General features: G+C 36.5%; 1 protein-coding gene across 1 annotated transcript; it reads right to left on the bottom strand.

The window, feature by feature from the left end:
- Positions 1–4: 4 nt before the first annotated feature.
- Positions 5–10255, bottom strand: rnd3b (Rho family GTPase 3b). Its single transcript, XM_052142470.1, has 5 exons — positions 9863–10255; positions 9295–9382; positions 6279–6388; positions 1652–1780; positions 5–1467 (listed from the first exon to the last, which is right to left on the bottom strand). Exons 1-5 carry the CDS (start codon positions 9968–9970, stop codon positions 1222–1224), a joined length of 681 nt encoding a protein of 226 aa, XP_051998430.1. The 5' UTR covers positions 9971–10255; the 3' UTR covers positions 5–1221.
- Between the last annotated feature and the right edge of the window lie 9780 nt (positions 10256–20035).

The raw sequence follows: 20035 nt of genomic DNA, 5'->3' as shown, positions 1-20035 counted from the left end.
TATTCATGACACAGAGTTTAGCAAAGGTCTTACAATTCCTGTTTCCCACTTCTCAAATGGTTCAAATTTTCAAAAAATTCACAAAAAAATTCCAATTAAAAAAGAAAAAAAAAAACTGTATGGGATCATGACATCAGGAATACAATTTTCCTTGATCTTAGTACTATAAAACAATTGTACTAAAAAAAAACTAAGTTTCAGAGCTCCTCAATGCAAAAAGAGCAGTTGTTCAAACCAAGATGCCAAAATGACTCGTTCTTTACCTCCTCCACATTGTGATGTCACACCATGGTAGACATTTGCATTTGATCGCAATTGGAATTTTTAACCACAATTCTCCAAATCCCAGCAGAGTCTATGGATTCCACAGTCACAATGACGAATTATCTATCTGAAATGCACTTTACCATTTCAGTTTCATAAGGGATCCACCAATACATTGAAAAAACTCAATAAGAAATAAGCTAGACTTGATAACGGAGCATTTCAAAGAAACTGGGTGAAAGCCTGCTGAACAATGAGCCAGATTACTTCGTTTAGATTCTTGATATTTTGCATCCTTAAATCATTCACAATAGATAGAAGAAATAGAAATACAAACAGACAAATAGAAGAGCTCTTATAATAGCTTTGAGGCTGTGTTGTTGCTGGCGAAATGTTAGACATGAGGTGACCAAATCAGGCGTTTGGACCAGGTATATTCTTCATTGATTTTGTCATATTTTTTTCTCATAATACAAAACTCTACCTACAATGTATATTTGCAACATTATTTAACAAGTTTTTAGTGTAGTCAGGACAGCACTGATCAAGTGTTAAAATGTGTTATTTCCATAAATTGGGTGTTGTTATAAATCACAACTAAATCCAGAGCAGATTCTTGTTTTGGAGTGCTCCGTTTTAGGCAGTATATGAGACAATGGATGTTTTCCTTGCTTTAAGTTTTTTAATGATGACTAAAAATGGCCAAAAATATTCTGAAGTGCTTTTTAAATGCATACATAAACAGGGAAGAATAGACTTCATTACCATTAATACATGTCCTTGTCTTAGTTCAGAGGTACATATTGCAGCTGGAAATTAGTATGAATGCTTGTGAAGTGCAAATTAGCTCCCTTCAGCTCATGTCCCATTTATTTCCAATGGACTTTTAGGAAAAATCCTGATTGGAGGAATGCATGCAGCGGAAATTGCCTCAAGTCTTTTCTGTGGCTTTTGAAATCACATTACCATGCAGGTTTTTGTTTTGGTCTTGTGTAGACATGACACTGAGTTTAGCTCAGGCCTGTTAGGTACGTGTGAGGTCCTCTTGGTGGCTCTGCTTGACTTGATGCGCTTGACATTCTTTTTTGTTTTATTGACGCAAGCCAGTGTGGCTATATGGAAAATGTCCCTCACACTGTTCTCAGACTGCTGTGCTGAGCATTCGATGTAAGGGGCGGAGATCTGCTTTGCCATGTTTGACCCCTAAAAGAGATAAGGAGACAAAAATATAAACTCAGCCAACTGCTTCAGAGCAAATTACTTTATTTCCAATTATCGGATTGCATTACTTTGTAGTATAATCTTTAGGAATTGTGTTACACCTTTTCTATTTCCAGTTTTGTTATTCTGGTATAGCTACTGTTTAAACTCCTTTTTAACAACCCACCTGGTCGTAAGATAAAGGTATGTCATTGGACAGCTGCACAAATGTGGCCAGGTCTGTCCGCAGGTCTGACTTGCATCCAACCAACAGTATTTTGGTATTGGGGCAGAACTCCTCAATTTCCCTCTTCCACTAAGGGAAACATGGTGTTAGACCAATGGCAAACATAAATCATGGTACAAAATATTATACTGGTTATTATTATGACCACGGTAATGCTATTATTATAAACCATCATCATTCAATTCAGTAAAGCAATACTAAAACGTACTATAAGTAATATAAGACAAAAATGGATTTGATTATGTGTTATCCAGATAAAACCGGATTCAGCTGTAAGTTTTAATTGCACAGCACTACAAAATACTCAGTTCTGATTGGCCAATTGCCTCATGTAAAAGGTTCTAACTCTTTCTTCGTTTCTGTCTTCTGAATTTTGTTTTTGCAAGAACAGTATCATCAATGAGTGCTGCAAACGACCCCAGACGTCTCAGCTCAGGAGGTGCTTTGAGTTCAATTCACTTGATTTTTTTCACAGAGCAGCTAATATTGACCACAACTCTGCAGCCTACACATTCTGTGATTAAAATATATAATAATACAAAAACACATTCAACTCGAACCATGATTTATATTTCAGTGATTAATATCATCATTATAATTATTATTTTTACATTTATAATTGTTTTTATGTCTTCATTTGTGTAAGTAATTTTCCACCTGCATATTTAGACAGACACTTGCCTGACAGTAAATGGAAAGGTGGTTAATCTTATGGCAAGACATTTGTACTTTTATTCACCAAAATGGCATTCAACGGATCACAATGTATAGTCAGGACATTAATAATGTGAAAAATTACTATTACATTTAGATTTTTTTTTCTTCTTAAACTATTTCAAAGAGTTCTCATCAAAATTCCTCCATTCGCAGCAATGACAGCTTTGCAGATCCTTGTTATTCTTGCAGTCAGTTTGTCCAGATACTCTGGTGACATTTCCCCCCACACTTCCTGTAGCACTTGCCATAGATGTGTCTGTCTTGTCAGGCACTTCTCACGCACCTTACAGTCAAACTGATCCCACAAACGCTCAATGGGGTTAAGATCCATAACACTCTTTTCCAATTATCTGTTGTCCAATGTCTGTGTTTCTTTGCCCACTCTAACCTTTTCTTTTTGATTTCAGTTTCAAAAAGTAGCTTTTTCTTTGCAGTTCTTCCCAAAAGTCCTCCTGAGTCTTCTCTTTACTGTTGTACATGAAACTGGTGTTGAGCGGGTAGAATTCAATGAAGCTGTCAGCGGAGGACATGTGAGGCGTCTATTTCTCAAACTAGAGACTCTGATGTACTTATCCTCTTGTTTAGTTGTACATCTGGCCTTCCACATCTCTTTCTGTCCTTGTTAGAGACAGTTGTCCTTTATCTTTGAAGACTGTTGAGTTTCTAGAGAAAGTTTTTTAGGCCATTTTTGACCTAATATTGACCTTAAGACATCCCAGTCTATTGCATACAGTGGCAACTCAAAATCAAACACAAAGTCAATTTTAAGCTTCATTTATTGAACCAAATAGCTTTCAACTGTGTTTGATGTAATGGCAAGTGATTTGATTAAAACAAATATATATTTCTTTTCAAATAGTGATGTGCTGTTTTTTGCATCAGTAATGTCCTGACTATACTTTGTGATCAGTTGAATGCCACTTTGGTAAATTAAAGAACCAATTTCCAACCAAAACAGCTAAATCTGTACATTATTCCAAACTTTTGGCTGGCAGTGTATATATGTAGCGTGAAGGAGGGAACGAGACAAATTTATTCACACACATGATGTATTTTCCTGGACAATGAAATACCCAACCGGTAGAGAATGCACAAATGAAGTAGGTTAGTTTCCAAAGAGATGTTGCCTTCACAATTGTTGTAAAGCCATCCTTCAAAAGGTTGAACAACACACATTTTAATTGCACTTAATTTTTCATTTTTCAACATTTCATCTGAATGTTAGTTAAAATAAATAAAAAATAAAGTACAAAGTTTGAAATCAAGGTGTCTTGCTTTATTGTGTAGGCTGAACTCTAACCCTGCTTAACAAAAATGACCCCATAGTACAACCTAACGTCCAACCAGCGGTAATACCAGTGTTTGTCGGTTTGAACGTGGACACCGCGATTTTGGCAATCTCACAGGCTGATGATAGGATCGCCCAACCCTACTACCAACCAAAACAATAAGGATTTACCCCAACAGAAAACCGTGGATTAATGGCGATGTCCGTGCAGCTCTAAATGCGTGGACCTCCGCTTTTAATACCGGGAACAAGGAGGAGCAAAAATAAGTCAGTTATTCCCTACAGGGATAAAGTGGTGTTACAGTTTAACACCAGCGACACTAGAAACTTGTTTAACACTCCCAAAAAACATAGCCGCCACTCTTCCGGACGAGCTTAACACCTTCTACGCTCGCTTTGAGGTAAACAACAACACCCTCGTGGAAAGAGCAACCGCAGCCGACATAGCAGAGGCTAGTTCACTAACTGTCGATTGCGAATGTAACCCGATCTCTCAAATGAGTAAACATTTGCAAGGCCGTGGGTCCAGACGGCAAGTCCTCAGAGCATGCGCAGGCAAACTACCGGGTGTTTTCACTGACAATTTCAACCTCTTCCTGTCTAAAGTTCCCAAATGCTTCAAAATGTCCACCATTGTGCCTGTACAGAAGCAATCTAAAATCACCTGCTTAAATGATTGCCGTCCTGCTGCTCTGACTCCATAATCAGCAAATGTTTTGAGAGACTAATCAGAGATCACATTTGCTCTTTGCTGCCTCTGTGGATCCACTACAGTTTGCTTACCGTGGCAACCGCTCCACTGATGATGTCATCACTTTCACTCTACACACTGCTCTCTCCTTCCTGGACAATAGGAGCACATATGTGAGAATGCTGTTTGTGGACTACAGTTCAGCATCCAACACCATAGTGCCCTCCAAGCTTGATGTTAAGCTCTGGGCTCTGGGCTTAGACAGCTTGCTGTGCAGCTAGATCCTGGACTTCCTGTCAGGCAGACGCCAGGTGGTCAGAATGGGCAGCAACATCTCTACTCCACTGAACCTCAATACTGGAGCTCCACTGGAGCTGTGTTCTTAGCACACCATTGGAGGTGAGCTTCCCTCCCTCCAGGACATCAATACCAGGCGATATGTAAGGAAACATGGAGGATCATCAGAGACTCCAGCCATCCAAGCCATGGACTGCTCTCACTGCTACCATATGGCAGATGGTACCGCAGCATCAGAGCCCACACCAGCAGGCTGAGGGATAGCTTTTTCCCTCAGGACATCATACTGCTGAACTGTTAACAACTCCATACCCTGGGACATTAACACTAATTTCACTGGATTTCACTGGACTCATTATGTATCTACAGTATAAATCATGTCTATCATTATTCATATCTACCTCTTCATGCACATCTGAGAATTAATGGCAACACAATAGTAAATACCACACATCACTGCACGTTATGTATACTGTGCTTAATTCAATTCAGTGCAATTGCCCTAAATTGTTCAGTTTGTATATATAAATATATATATGTTGTATATTATCTGTGTAAACATTTTTATATTGTTATTCTGTACATTGTTATAAAAGGGTTCATGGTTTTTTTTTAACTTTCTGAATGTTTGATATGTTACACAGTGTAAGCATTTAAGATTATGTCATTAATATAATTTTTTATTTATCTGTGCATTAATTTGAACAGTTATTATGCACTCTGTAACGTGTTGTAATGAAACTTTACAACCCCACCGGACCCACATTTGCCCCCCCACATACACACACACAAAAATTTTCAAACCAAATCTTCGCCATTGCTTCTTGCATAACTGAAAACGAGAGTTAAATTGGCCCCCAACATTGTTTTCCACATTGTTTGTACTGTGCAGTCCAAGAAGTGCATAAATCAATGCACGGTTGGCACAGATCACCTTTCTCTGCGGGAGCATAAGAGAGAGAGAGAAAAAAAGCAGATGTCTAACTCTTTTCTTATCTCTTATCTAGAAGGTCATGCTGTCTCTATACTTCATGTGCAGTTCTCCCCTTTGGCACCACTTGTAGTGTAAATTACATCAGAGGTTACAAGGCATTCTGCCACACAAAGGCTCTATGATTCTGAGACTAAATGTAAACTAGCTCTTTTTGGTTGCTGTTATCCCCTTCATGTGATAGTCAAAGGATCCAATTACTCCCACACATTCCCTCCCTCATTCATTTGACCCTTTTCTCAGATGTCTGGACTTTTGTTCGCGCTACCACAAAGGCAAGGCTTGTGAGAATATCAGTACTTACTACTTTCCAACCAAACACAATTCAGGAGAGCTAGGAGACCTTATTCACAGCAGCGCCATCTTTGATTTTTGACGGGAATGACAAACAATGTGAGGGATAGACGATCTCTTCAATGAAATGTTCAGTTGTTTAAAGTGTTATAGATTGTTCCGCAGAAAATATATTTCCAAGAGAGTTCTGGAAATTAGATCTGAGAGCTTTATATAACTATATACAGAGAATATAATTGAAGTGATGTAAGTCTATAATAAAGTCTATAAAATCGATAAAACTGCTTACCTTCCTTAAAACAGTGTCAAGAGTGTCTGGTCGACTGATGTCAAAACAGATGAGAACTGCATCAGCATCCTGGTAAGAGAGGGGGCGCACGTTGTCATAGTATGGAGATCCTACAATAAGCCAAACAACAAAAACTACTTCAGAAATGATTAATGAACATAAATGAATAAAAACTCTGAACAATATAAGCCTGACAATGCAATGGAAAACTGTTAACTAGAAAATTGGTAACTAGAAAGCTGTTGCAGCATGTCATACTCATAATACATTTAAGCAGCTGATAAAGTGAACTGTACAAAGATGGTATATTGCTATTTGATGTATTCCATATTTAGAGATACATTTATCTTTCAAACTTTACTTCTATTCACAATCTGTTACAAAAACATATTGCTATTGTGAAATTCAAACCCAGACTCACTTTATGGACATAACAGGACAAAGTATGCAGCACAGACCAAGCTGGGATTATCTCATGAAATTAATTTCATTTATTTATTTCAGTTACACTAAACAGCAGATATTTCACCACCCAACAAAAGCATTTTCACTTGAGAGCTTATGAATCCATTTGTCTAAAGGTCTCATTTTTCAGAAGAAAGAAATCTCTACTACACTGTTGATTAATGTGTCTTTGTGCCATAGATGCCACCCTCTGCATTTAAAGAGGCGAAATACCCACAAAAACACTGCTTTAAGCGATAGCATAACAATATCCTCAACAAAGCTCACTGGCAATTTCAATTCAAGATTTTCATCTGAACTACATGGGAGCTTTATAAAAGAAATCATTGCTCTTATGGCAAGTGCTTTTCTTATTTTTATAAAAGCTGATGGAAGAGACGACAAGATACTACACAATGTCATATATTACACCACTTAAAGATTGTATAATCATTTATTTACTTTTTGACTATTTATTTATTTCGAATTTTCCATACAACAGCAAAATCTGTGTACTCTACTAGTACAAATGCTAATTTTTGTTATCAATAATTACATTGTTACTATAGTGCAAATATGCATTCCTGATATCAACAATTAAATTCAACTGGTGAAAATGACAATTTTTTCAAATCTCTATATGTATTTCAACTTGTAGATTTGATGTTTCAGATATCTGGAAATGGATTTTGGATATCAATAAATTGGAAAGTAATTAAAAAAATAATATAATATAATTACAAGTTATAATAACTAGTTACAATCACATTACAGATATCAGAAATTAACATTGCCACTATTGGAATCCAAAATTGAGCATTTTAACTCAGTTTTGATCACAAGAATGGACATTTGCACTATAGTAAACATGTCATTATTGATGTGAAAATTTTAGATTTTTTAAGTGAAATTGGAATTTCAACTAAAGTAGTAAGAAACAAATTTTAGAGATCCGCAATTGCGTTTTGAATAGAAGTGGATGACAAATAAGTGTGAAATTACTTCTTGAAAATATCAAGAATTACAGTTTTTACAAGTTGAAATAAACAAAATTATATTAACATTGTGTATTTCTGTGAGTGATTATGTCATTTTTGATATCAAGAATAAAAGTTTTTACTAGTTCAAATGTAATTACTTAAAATATGTGTGATGTCACAAGTAATTCAATTCCTAATATCAAGAATTAGTATTTTAACTAGTGAAACTTGAATTGTTGATATCCACAATTCATATTCTGCAAATAATTAAATTGCTGTACTGTAGTCGACAATGTTCCTCGCCTTGTCTTGCTGAAAGTACAATCTTCTTGTCTGATCCGTATCTTGATTTTCCATATCCCTAAATATGAAGACAGCATGTACCCATGATTCAAGCACAGTAAATTAGGTTACACTGCATTTCTGGGAGGTGACTGTTGAATATGCTCTAGAAAGTTTGTATGGCTTGAAATGAGTTCAAAGCTCAGATCATTAGCCACCATTACTGAAATATTTTATATATACATACATGTTTTAATCTCTTTGTTGTCAAAAGAATTAAATGGAATTAATGCGTAACCAGGACATCATCAAATCTTGCTTATCGCTAACATATCTGTAATTAGATATTTTCATATCTGTAAGTTTTGTGGTTAAGTAAATATAGCAGAAAAGATCAAGAACTTTCTACATAAAGTAAGTTAAAGCATAAACCTGTAAATTCTACATTCAAACTTGTACAAATGTACAAATGTATGCTCTAGCATATGTTAATATTATTTATGATTTGTTATTTTTACAATGTGTCATCCTGCATTAATCCTAATGTAGAAAATCTTGTCATATTTATTTGCTAATTTCAGTCAATTTCACTGGTAAATAAAAATAAGTCAAATGTAATTAACTTCGAAGCTGTTCGCTGATTCACTTCATTTAAGTAGTATATCTATTATATACAGTATTTTTAAGAAAACATACTCAATATACTCAAATGTTTGTTAATTTTTCTCGCAAAACTTTAATCAATATTACGTTCTAACATTTTTTAATTTGTTTTATACAGTTAAGATTTACTGTGAAAAACTGTGTGCATAAACTTGCAAGATAAAAATGAAGTAAATCTTACTAGTCATGTTTTTGAGTGTGTGAGAACAACATGGGAAATCCGGGTTGAGTCTATATCACAAAAGCAGGATCTACTGTAGGTCACTTTAGTTTATTCAAATATAAAATGATGAGGAATGAGGGAAGACTTTTTCAGCCTGTGTTCTGTATTTGTGAAATTGAATTGCCTATTTCTGTAATTATATCAATCCGACAAGTATTTCACTGTCCCCTCTGTGGTCTTCTCCCAGTTCCCAGAAGGACAAAACCTTTAAATGACATAATCGCACTTGCCAAAACTTAAGAATTAAAGGTGTGCTACTGAATTAGGGTATTTTATACCTATAAATAGCGATTTGTTTTCTTAAAAAGACTAGACACCACATCTTTGTACATCCTATGGACCATATTATGCAGTCTTGGATGAAAATCTATCTGTATGTCCTCAAAGAGGTTTTGTTCATCAGCAAATGGCCCGTCCTGCTCACCTGAAGTGTCCCAAAGGCTGAGCTCAACTCTCAACGCGTCGATCTCAAAACTGGCTGTGTAGTTCTCAAACACAGTCGGAACATAGTTCTGCAAGTAAAGAAGAAACCATTAGGGGTCGTTCACAACGAACTGTGTTTTTATTTTATTTATTTATTTATTTATTTATTTATTTTTTGCGTCCGTCTGTTTTCCAATTGATTTTCTATGTAAACTTGACCGTTTTTCAGCGTCTCGCGCCGCGTTTTTTTTTTTGGAAAGAACTTATAAACGCGTCTCGAGATGCACGCGCTCTCTTCTAGCTTTTTCTTTTCTTCTTCTCCTTTTTCTTTTTTTTTTTTTTTTTTTTTTTTTGCGCAAGAACACGTTCGGTTTGAACGGTCCCTAAAAATGCATGACATTCAAATGAAACAGCTATCCCATGCTTTTAGGATTTGTGACTGAAACAAAGTTTTAAATCTACAACACAAATGCATACACGAATCTAATGTTCACATTTAGAGCATATTTCCATTTCAAACGAATGAGATACAACCTTTGAAAACAGCAAAAATAACAATTTCTACAAACCTCTGGAAAGGAGTCCTTGGCAAAAACACTTAACAAAGACGTTTTCCCACACTGAGTGTCCCCGACCACAACTATTTTACATTTCAGATCGTGATGGTGATCCATCATGGACTAACTGCACCGAAACGATGTCAACCTCATCTTCATTCAGTGTCGTTAAACATCATCCAGATCCCCCGTGAGAATCTTTACTCTATCCATAAATCTTAAACGCTTCAAGATGTTCACAGTGGTCCTCAAGTGTTTATAAAGTTTAGTTATCTGTATAAGTGAAGCTAGGTTGTGCTGGTGCACTCTATCGAGCTCTTACAATTGAATAGGCATGAGGTGCATCCTCAACACTGAGAAGTAAATATCTTCAGTCGTCTCGCTCTGGAGACTGTAAACGTTCACATACTTGTGTGATGAGCGCAGAGCGAGACCGCCCATCAGAGAAAAGAGAGAGAGAGAGAGAGAGCGCGCGCGCGCGAGAGAGAGAGAGAGAGAGAGAGAGAGAAGAGACGCGCCCTATCCCTCAAAACTGACATAGACAACCGAAGAGACACGTGCTGAAGAGTACACATGTGCTCACTTGTAATTACAGACATATCACAGGACCCTGGTGTAAAAAAAAAAAAAAAAAAAATCTTCTTTATTTATTGATTTATTTTTTTAATAAAAATGTTTTCACTTATTCATAAGCGATGTTTACTTCCAGTTATCAGTTATCTTTTATCACATACAGTGCAATAGGTTAAATAGCCTTGTGCAAGTTTTTTGGAAGAATTTATTCATCAATATTTATGAAAGTTAAGAATGGTTTACTTTTCCCCAAATTTCAAAATTCAAATATCTTAATACATTTAATATTTATGAGCAAACAACACTAAAATTATTGACTTGATTTTAAATACTTTTAAAATACAAATTATATAGCCTATCGTGGCATTCATGCAACAAATGTGCATGAATACAACATTGTTTCTCCGGATGAAAAAATGGTCAACCGGAAAACCAGGAGAATTTTAGTCAGCCTTTTGAACAGGTGCCTAAAATAGAGCAGATATGGAACATCAGTCACTTATGAAAACTTGTTTGGTTTTAAATCAAATACCATTTATCACAAACTCTCAGTCCAGCTATAACAGAAGCAACATTTGCAACATTTAACTAAAGTTACGGTATCTGATCCTCACTTGTACTGTTCTGAATCTGAACTAATTACATTTTACTTTGTTTTTTTTTTTTCTGGAATATGTGCTTGCTTCCTTAAGACTGTTTCTTTTGTCTTAAAGGGCACTTACTGAGATATTTTAAGAGGAAATACCCATAAAGGAAAATTTCAACATTATGGGAGCGCAAGCTTTTGAGAAAATGTGAGAAGAATGTCTTGTGGTTGGTGTGTCCTCTTTTCTCAACTCAGTTTCGCAATATTGCTGGCTCCACAAGCCTACATCTAAACATTAAAAACTCATGAATCATGTATTTTCACTGTGTGGTGTAAATACATTTCACTAATCATCATGATAATTAAATCATATCTGCTTTTTGAATTAATATTGCCATTTGAGCAGATTGCAGGACCTATTCAACAAATCATAATCTGATTATAATCATGTTAATCAGATTTTCTTCATCAGATTAAATACAATTTTCATTATTGTTTTTTAACGTGTTTTATCTATGCTGAAAATAATAGAGATCACCCTCCTGTTTCTGTGTGTCAGCAGCCTTTTAAGAGCACAACCCAGAGCAGGAATGTTTGGGATACAGCCAGAGCAAGAAGCTGCTCATGGCTGAATACCACATCCTAAGAGTCAACTAACAAGGAATGTCTCCTTCCTTGATCTACAAATGATGGTAAATACTTGTGAAATCACTTTCAGGAACATTGAGCAGATATCAGAATCAGAATGAGCATTAATGCCAAGTGTGCTTGTGATAGGAGAAACAAGCAAGTGTACATAGAAAATTACAGTGAGACACAGAAAATAAAACAAGGTAAGAGTATAAACAGACATAGAAAACTGTACATATAGCATAGAATGGCATGTGTACATGTGCAAGTGGTAATATATGTGCAAGGGAGGGGTATGTAGAGTTATTGAATTAAATGTGAGTGAATTTACATATGTATATTACATATTTATATATTATTACACTATGGGAGTCCTGAAGGCAGTTTAATTGTTCATGTGGTAAATGGCCTGAGGGTAAAAACTGTTCTTGTGTCTGGTTGTCCTGGCACTGAGTGCTCTGTAGCGCCAGCCAGAGGGCAACTGCTCAAAAAGGGAGTGGGCAGGGTTTGTGGGGTCCAGAGTCATTCTACCTGCATATTTCCTCACCCTGGAGATGTACAGGTCTTGGAGTGTTGGCAGGGGGGCACCAATAATCCTCTCAGCAGTCCTGACTGTCCGTTGTAGTTTCCTTCTGTCTGATTTGGTGGCTGAACCCCATGTTGACAGCATCATCCACAGACATGTTTGCTCTATAAGCAAACTGAAGGCGGTCTAGCAGGGGTCCAGTGATGTCCTTCAGGTAGGCCAAAACCAGTCTCTCCAACAACTTCATGTCAACAGACGCGAGTGTGACAGCTCTGTAGTCATTAAGTCCTGTGATTTTGTTTTTTTGGGGACCGGAATGATGGTGGAACATTTGAAGCAGTAGGGAAATTCACAATGCTCCAGTGATCTATTGAAGATCTGAGTGAAGATGGGGGCCAGTTGGTCACCACAGATTTTCAGACAGGCAGGTGAGACACCATCTGGGCCTGAAGCTTTCCTATTCTTTTGTTTCCGGAAGACCTGGCACACATCCACCTCACAGACCATAAGTGCAGTTGCAGGAGGTGTTGGTGTGTATAAAGTGAAGATCATAAGGGGTGGGAGGTGTTAGACTGGGCTTTTCAAACCTGCAGTAAAACACATTCAATTGCATATCTTATCTTGGTAATGCTTTTCAGGTTTTTCCACACAGATGCAGGATCGTTAGCTGAAAACAGTTTTTTTCAGCTTTTCAGAGTATATTCTTTTAGCAACTAAAAACTTTTCCTTAATCAGTGTGTTTCTGGCCTGGATGTACAAGATTTTATTCATACTTCTGTAAGCATCCTCTTTGGCATGACATAAAGTGGTCATGTCATGAGGAATCAAATTGTCTTAATATTTTGATATAGAAGAGGTCATTGTTCTCTAAAAACATACTGTAAATTTTAAAACTATTTGGGATTATTTTTGTATATAAACATGCTCTAGACAGACATCTTTGACCACTGTCATGTATCTTGCACCACTTTTAAAAGATGCAGTGTCATGTTTAAAAAGGAGACGGCATTCTATTTCATTTAGCTGCTCTGAGTCTTTTTGTTTTGAGCACAAACGTGTCCTGGACACGTCCTTGCCCCAGCTGTGCAATTTTTTTCTCCCCTTTTTCTCCCTAATTCCCACTTCTTAGTAGGTCCTCATGGTGGCGCGGTTACTCACCTCAATCCGGGTGGCAGAGGACAAGTCTCAGTTACCTCTCGCTCCTGAGACAGTCAATCCGTGCATCTTATCACGTGGCTCGTTGTGCATGACACCGCAGAGACTCACAGCACATGGAGGCTCATGCTACACACAGCGATCCACGCACAACTTACCATGTGCCCCATTGAGAGCGAGAACCACTAATTGTGACGGCGAGATTTCCCCATGTGACATACCCTCCCTAGCAACCGGGCCAATGTGGTTGCTTAGGAGACCTGGCTGGAGTGATTTAACACCCCTGGATTCGAACTCATGATACTCAATACGTCAATACTCGCTGAGCTACCCAGGCCACATCTGTGCTATTTTTTATTGTTTGTGTATGTACTAGATGGACATCTTAGACAGTTTTGATGCATTTCTACCTATGTGTGCCTCAGGGCAGGATGATACTGTATGTGTGTGCATTTGTTTCATCACGCTTTGGACTATGCATGTGTGTTCTTTTGGCTCATATCAGCGTGGATTGTTTGTGAACCAGTCATAATATGATTCAAGCCTTGCAAATAAACTGTTATTGAAAGACGTGGCAGTTAAAAATACTATTGGACCTCATCGCAAAACCATTAGTAATTAGTTTAATTCAGAAATATTTAAAATGTCATGTCTTTTTGATAGTTTATGGTGCTGCTGTGCTTGAGATGAACAGTTTAATATATTCAGATGCAATGTGTTGGATGTGTGAAATGTGTAAAATTTGTCTTATAATGTAGTAGAGCTTATTCATTCTCTTCTGATTGAGTTTCAAATATGGTTGTATTTGAGAGGCTGCATGATGTAAGCCAATCATAACATTGGGTGTTACGTTGAAGTTTAAAGGAGGCGCAGAGGCCAAAACTGAGCGTTTTAGACAGAGGGCCAGAGGCAGGGTGGAAAATCACTAAATTAGGACTGTTTTAGTGCAAAAAACTTCACTAACATTATCAGTGGACCTCAGAGAAGACATAGTTATTATATGTATAAAAAAAAGAATATGTCATGACCCATTAATATTTTTCCATGAAAACTAATAACATATTAAATTACAGCATTTATTTTTTAGTAGCACAGTGTATTTGATATTGTTATAGAACTGTATACTGTAGAATCTTGAATGTTATTCACATTTGGTGTTTTTAATCACTCACAAGTATTTGTATTTATGTCTCTGTCAATATATGTTTGTGTCATTTCCTTTTCTGTCCCTAGAAACTTTTGGCTATGGCTGGTGTAACATTGTGCTGATTGAGCAGAAAAACCACATGTGCTCTACACTGAACTGAAAAATCGAAGGTAGCGGTCACTCACTGTGTGTGGAAGCATATGGATTTGATAACACTATTTTTCTAAAAGGTTATTCGCAACCCCCCACTGGACCACTAGAATATACAATAACAAACTTTGTGAGTCTGTGGAATGTGAAAGTTAAACATGAAGCATGGGCCTCTTTTGTTGCAAGGCAACTCCTCACCTGATAAAAGAGCTCTCTCATTTTAGCTTGAGCCAGTGAGGGGAGGAAAGGGTCAAAGATGCGGGCAATTTGCCAGAAATATGTGCTGTTCCCACTGTAGAGGGATACCCGAACAAAATAAATAACTACACTGCTATTTGCAAGACCAGTCTTACTAGAAAGAGATGTATATTTAGATATTTATATTTGCGGCCATTTCATGAGTTTGAGGAAATGCCCCCAAAAGCTGTGTTTTGCAAAAAGCCATAGCCAAGTGTAACCAGGAGCGCAGTTGTGATTATTTTCTTTTTTAAATCATGGCTATGACCCATAAAGTTTGGAATTTGAGATTTAAGGCTTTTAGTCCTTGACTGTTAGCAGTAGACAAGCTGTACGCTAGTGTACCCCTACTTCGACTGTATCTTTTAACATTTTAAAATTTTCAGTCTTTTCCAGAAATTAATTAAATATATTGATGACTCATTCTGCACTGGCTGAATTCAAATCTTTGTCCAATAAAATGCTCTCTGAAATGAAAACATCCCTCCCCCTAATAGTAGTTATTTAAAAATGGGACAAGCACTTTGATATGTCCCACCTGAACTTCCTGTTTCAACAGCAAATGATCACTCTTAGAGCTGGACAATTCAACAACACTAGCCGAATAAACCTGAGTAAATTCATTGTGTTGGCTTTTTAGCTTGTTATCTAGCTGCAGATCAAAGTTAGCGAAGTTAGAAAAGCTGAGAATACATTTGAGAGGATCTCGAAATTGTTTTTCTTTTGGTAGTCTTTCAGCTCATTTCATTTCATTTTCATTATGACAATATAATTTTTCACTATCATTCATGAGTCTTTGCAGATGGTGAAGTCCTGAGTTCAAAGAGGATAGGAGATAGTGCCTGTTTGTGGATTGTTTTGAGTTCTAGAGTTATTATGAGTTGTGGGCAGAGGAGCCCGCATTCAATCACCAACAGTGGACAAGGGGACCATGGATGTCATCCAAAATAAACCTAGCAACTCACCAACGCCCTAGCACCTGCTCTCAAAATTAATAATAATGGTGTAGGCTACATTCATTTTTAATAACTAATGTTAAGCAGTCTGATATAACCAATGTTTGGAAAGTTTTTAGAACTTATCTGTTTCGTCAAATTGTGAAATTATTTGGTAAAAGTCTTTCTAGCAAGTCAGTCCAATGGCAGACATCTTTGGAAAGTTATTTCCAGTCATGAAAGTGCAGCTGCTATCTACTGAATGGGGAAAGACAGAAATCTCCAAAATGGTTGGTCAAGACTATGATCAAAGAACATATTTCAAATCAGCAGTAAAATCTGACATAAATTGTGCTTCTTTACCTCAGATTACGCAAAAAAAAAAAAAAATAAATACAAATAAAAATTCCTCTCTCGAGTTGACTGACAGTCAATGTCTGTATCTAAAAGGTGATTGGCTCTTATACTGTAGGCGCGACTTCCTTTCTAGATCCGTTAACTGCAGGGCATCCAATTTCTCCCATTCATTTTAATAGAACTGGCCCGTCTCTGCTAAATAGTCTCTGATATGGCTTTAATTACTGTTGTTTCTTTCTTCTGTGTTAATGTACTCCTGGAACTCCTGTATTCCTGTTCATTGTCTAGATTGATTGTAACTCAGATTCTGGGAGGTCACTGGATTATAGTGGTGTCTCATGGAAAAATGTCCAACTGGAGGATTGGAATGCCAGGCAGAGTCAGTTGCGGGATTGCTAAACACATAGGCAACCGCAGTTAAGACAATTGCTGTTTTTGTGGAAAACAGTGTAAAATGCGAACACTGTAGAAGACTCATGATGTGCCATGATGTATAAATACAGTATGGAGAAATACTTTAATTGTTCATCTCTGAGCCTCATTGTCATTCAAGTCAAAACCACTTAAATCGTGACAAGACACCACATGCTGTCACATCCCAAAGCACCAGATGAACCGGTCGGCTCAGACTCAGAGATACTGTCTGGCTCCTGTGCAACACACATTTACTGCTACTTGGAGCCAGAGGCACAAACCATTTACTGGATCATGAAATATATGCTAGTGGTGGATCAGTGATTTTTGTTGTTGATAAGACTATGTTTATGATATGTGTGATGGGTGCATTATCTCATCTTTTGAGTAAGATTCCTGGAGACAGTGATGCATAAGAATAAGCAACAGCTGATACCATAACTAACTGAATGTGCTGCCAGTGCTAGTTTTTACCCCCTGGCATCTGCTGAAAATACAACTTTAAAATATCAAGTACAAATTTGGACATTCTGTGAAATTCATAAAATAGCATTGCATATGAAAATATTCACAGCTTGCCTAATCTGTTGCTTACTCCATTGCAATATTTTGTCTATAAATTGTAGTGTTTGCATGGTCTGGAAATCACTCAAAATTGATGGGAGATTATCTTGCATCTGTTTTCACTTAGTACATTTTTCCAATGTACTGTATGATTGCAACATAGTTTTATTTATAGATATGATGCCAGAAAACTTTGAAAAGTTTATAACTTTGTATTGAGATAAAACCTTGGGCAGAGGACGTTCAGCTAGTTTGTATACCAAAAATGCAAACCGCAGAAATTGACTAAGGGAAACAACTAGATCATTAGTAGTTTCGGCTTAATGGTCTAGTTGATAAACTTATAAATACATGAGAATTGTGGTTTTGATGACAGAGCTCTGCAGATGGGAAAGATTTGTAGTTTGACTTCATTTTATGCCTTCTTGACCTGAAAATCTCTAGGAACATCTCTCATTTTGCTTTTTGATTTTCAGAGGTATTTACAAGTGCATTTAGAAACCCCCCACATGGTTTTAAACAAGTTGTCCCACCCCAAACTCACTCCATTGAGCCAATGTCGCTATGCCAGGTTGGTCGGGATGCACCAATGACAAATCATTTACATTTACATTTATGCATTTGCCAGACGCTTTTATGCAAAGCGACTTACAGTGCACTTATTACAGAGACAATCCCCCTGGAGCAAACTGGAGTTAAGTGCCTTGCTCAAGGACACTATTGTGGTGGCTGTGGGGATCGAACCAGCGACCTTCTGATTACAAGCTCAGCACTTTAGCCCACTACATATCACCACAGAGCCACAATTTTCAACTGAAACAATTACAAGTGGCTTACTTAAAGCTGTCTTGTGTATCAAGCTGGGATATGTATTTTATTATTTATTTTTTTACACACTTCCCCTTTAAACAATCTGCCCTCATGTGATGTGAAAACACAATCTATTAATCAAGTAAGAATACTTGTCTGCAATATTTCAGTGGTTGCCCCAGCACAAGCATTTCTTCAACACACATCTAGACACTGAAAGCATTTTGGGACATCTTTCATGTTTTTACAATAAGAAATATGGCAGCCAAATGGCTGCAAGGGTGCCACTAAAAGAACACTGTGGAAAAACCTGAAGCTATTGTAGCTTCCATTACACTTCATTAGAGTAAGTGCACTGCTGCAGTTTTCAACTCGTGTCTTTTGTTCAAAAGAAACGCTTTGACGTGGATTCTGCTTTTAAAAGTTAAAAGAGATGCCACAAGCTCATTGACAGGATTGACAAACGGTTGCTGGTAATGGACTTCAGAGCTTCAGGGTGACCTGAATGTTCTTAGAGATTCTGAGGAGCATACAATGCAGTGAAAGCCATAATTCTGTCCCAAATGGACAAAATGCAAAAAGGACAAAAAGACAAAAAAGAGCACAAATACCCTCCCAGTACACCTTCACATTTGTCAATGTTTTATAAACTGTATGTTAATGTAGGCATAACACTAAACTGAAACAGAAAGCTTAGGTACAAAAGCAAAGTAGCGAATGTAATTTCCTTAATTAAATGTATATAATAATTTATTACATAATTTTCTTTTAATATTGCATATATTGCCAACTACTAAATAAACGTATTAGCCCTAAAATGCTTAAATAAATACAGTCAGTATTATACATTCACAGTATAGAAAATATTTATGTTTAATCAGAACAATGATGTGTTTATTAAAGTCAGAAACTATGGCAACAGCATTATAAAATATTCTTTATTGAGTCTTCTCAATATCCAACAGAGAGGAGAAATTGTCTCATAATTTGTTCTTTAAGACAAATAAGCTCTAAAAGTCCAAACAGACTAATGAAGCCCAGCCTTCTTCATGGAGTTTCCTTTAAGAAGGAAAGAAGGAAATGATTTCGGTGCACCTAACATTTGTCAAAAGATGCTAAATTAGCTCTGAAAGATGAAATATTATATCTTAGATTTGGCATTGGTTATTATGTATTCCATGCGTTTATTCTCCAACTGGCTTTAGCAGAATGGAAAAGCAAGACAAAGGCATTTTAACAGGCTATCATATTTTCTGTCTGTCAAGGTTTAACATAGTTTTGTTCTTTGAGATGGAAAAATCTCTATACACTTAGTACATCAACATATAGTATGTATAGCCTACATACATGGATACACATTTTTTTAATCGAAAGCTGTATATATTAACATTAGTTAATTCACTATGATCTAACATGAACTAACAATGAACAATTGTATTTTATTGACTAATATTAATAAAGATGAATAAATGCTGTAATAATACATGTTGTTCATTGTTAGTTCATGAATAACTAATGTTTACAAATGAAACCTTATGTTGAACTGAAGGCGTCATGCACATATATGTCCTGGTAACTGGCAGGATTTAGATTTGTGCTCTTTACTGTAAGTTGTTTTGGTAAGAACATGCCTAAAACATGGTGCACTATGCACAATGCCACAGCAGTGTTCTATCATTTGATTTGAATAAGACAGGAATTGCATTTACATGCCTTGAATTCAGTACTGATATAGGCAGCTGGGAAACTTTCTTTTGAATGTACAGTACTCTACCGTTCAAAAGTCCTTCTTTATTAATTATTTTTTATTTATTTTTTCACATTTTAGAATAATAGTAAAGTCATCACACCTATGGAATAATAGAAAAAGAAATATTTGAATTAAATAAAATATATGTGAAAAAAATAAATACAAATAATTCAAAACTGTTGTCACCCGTTGCTTAGAATTTGCAGAAATGTACTCTTGACATTTTCTCAACCAACTTCTTGAGGTATCACCCTGGGATGCTTTTTAAACAGTCTTGAAGGAGTTCCCATCTATATGTTGGGCACTTAGTGCTGCATATAGCAGCTTTTCTTATTTATTCTAAGTAATCCA

The sequence above is a fragment of the Xyrauchen texanus genome, chromosome 14 (assembly GCF_025860055.1).
Source record: "Xyrauchen texanus isolate HMW12.3.18 chromosome 14, RBS_HiC_50CHRs, whole genome shotgun sequence".
NCBI classification, from domain to species: Eukaryota; Metazoa; Chordata; class Actinopteri; order Cypriniformes; family Catostomidae; genus Xyrauchen; species Xyrauchen texanus.
The sequence above is the reverse complement of the archived record's forward strand: the minus strand, read 5'-3'. Positions and strand labels throughout refer to the sequence as shown.

Coding starts and splice junctions, on each gene's coding strand:
- rnd3b (XM_052142470.1), bottom strand. CDS start 9,970: ATGATGGATCACCATCACGATCTGAAATGTAAAATAGTTGTGGTCGGG. Junction 9,383..9,862: donor CCAAGGACTCCTTTCCAGAG/GTTTGTAGAAAT, acceptor CTTTACTTGCAG/AACTATGTTCCGACTGTGTT. Junction 1,781..6,278: donor TTGACACTGTTTTAAGGAAG/GTAAGCAGTTTT, acceptor TGTTTCCCTTAG/TGGAAGAGGGAAATTGAGGA.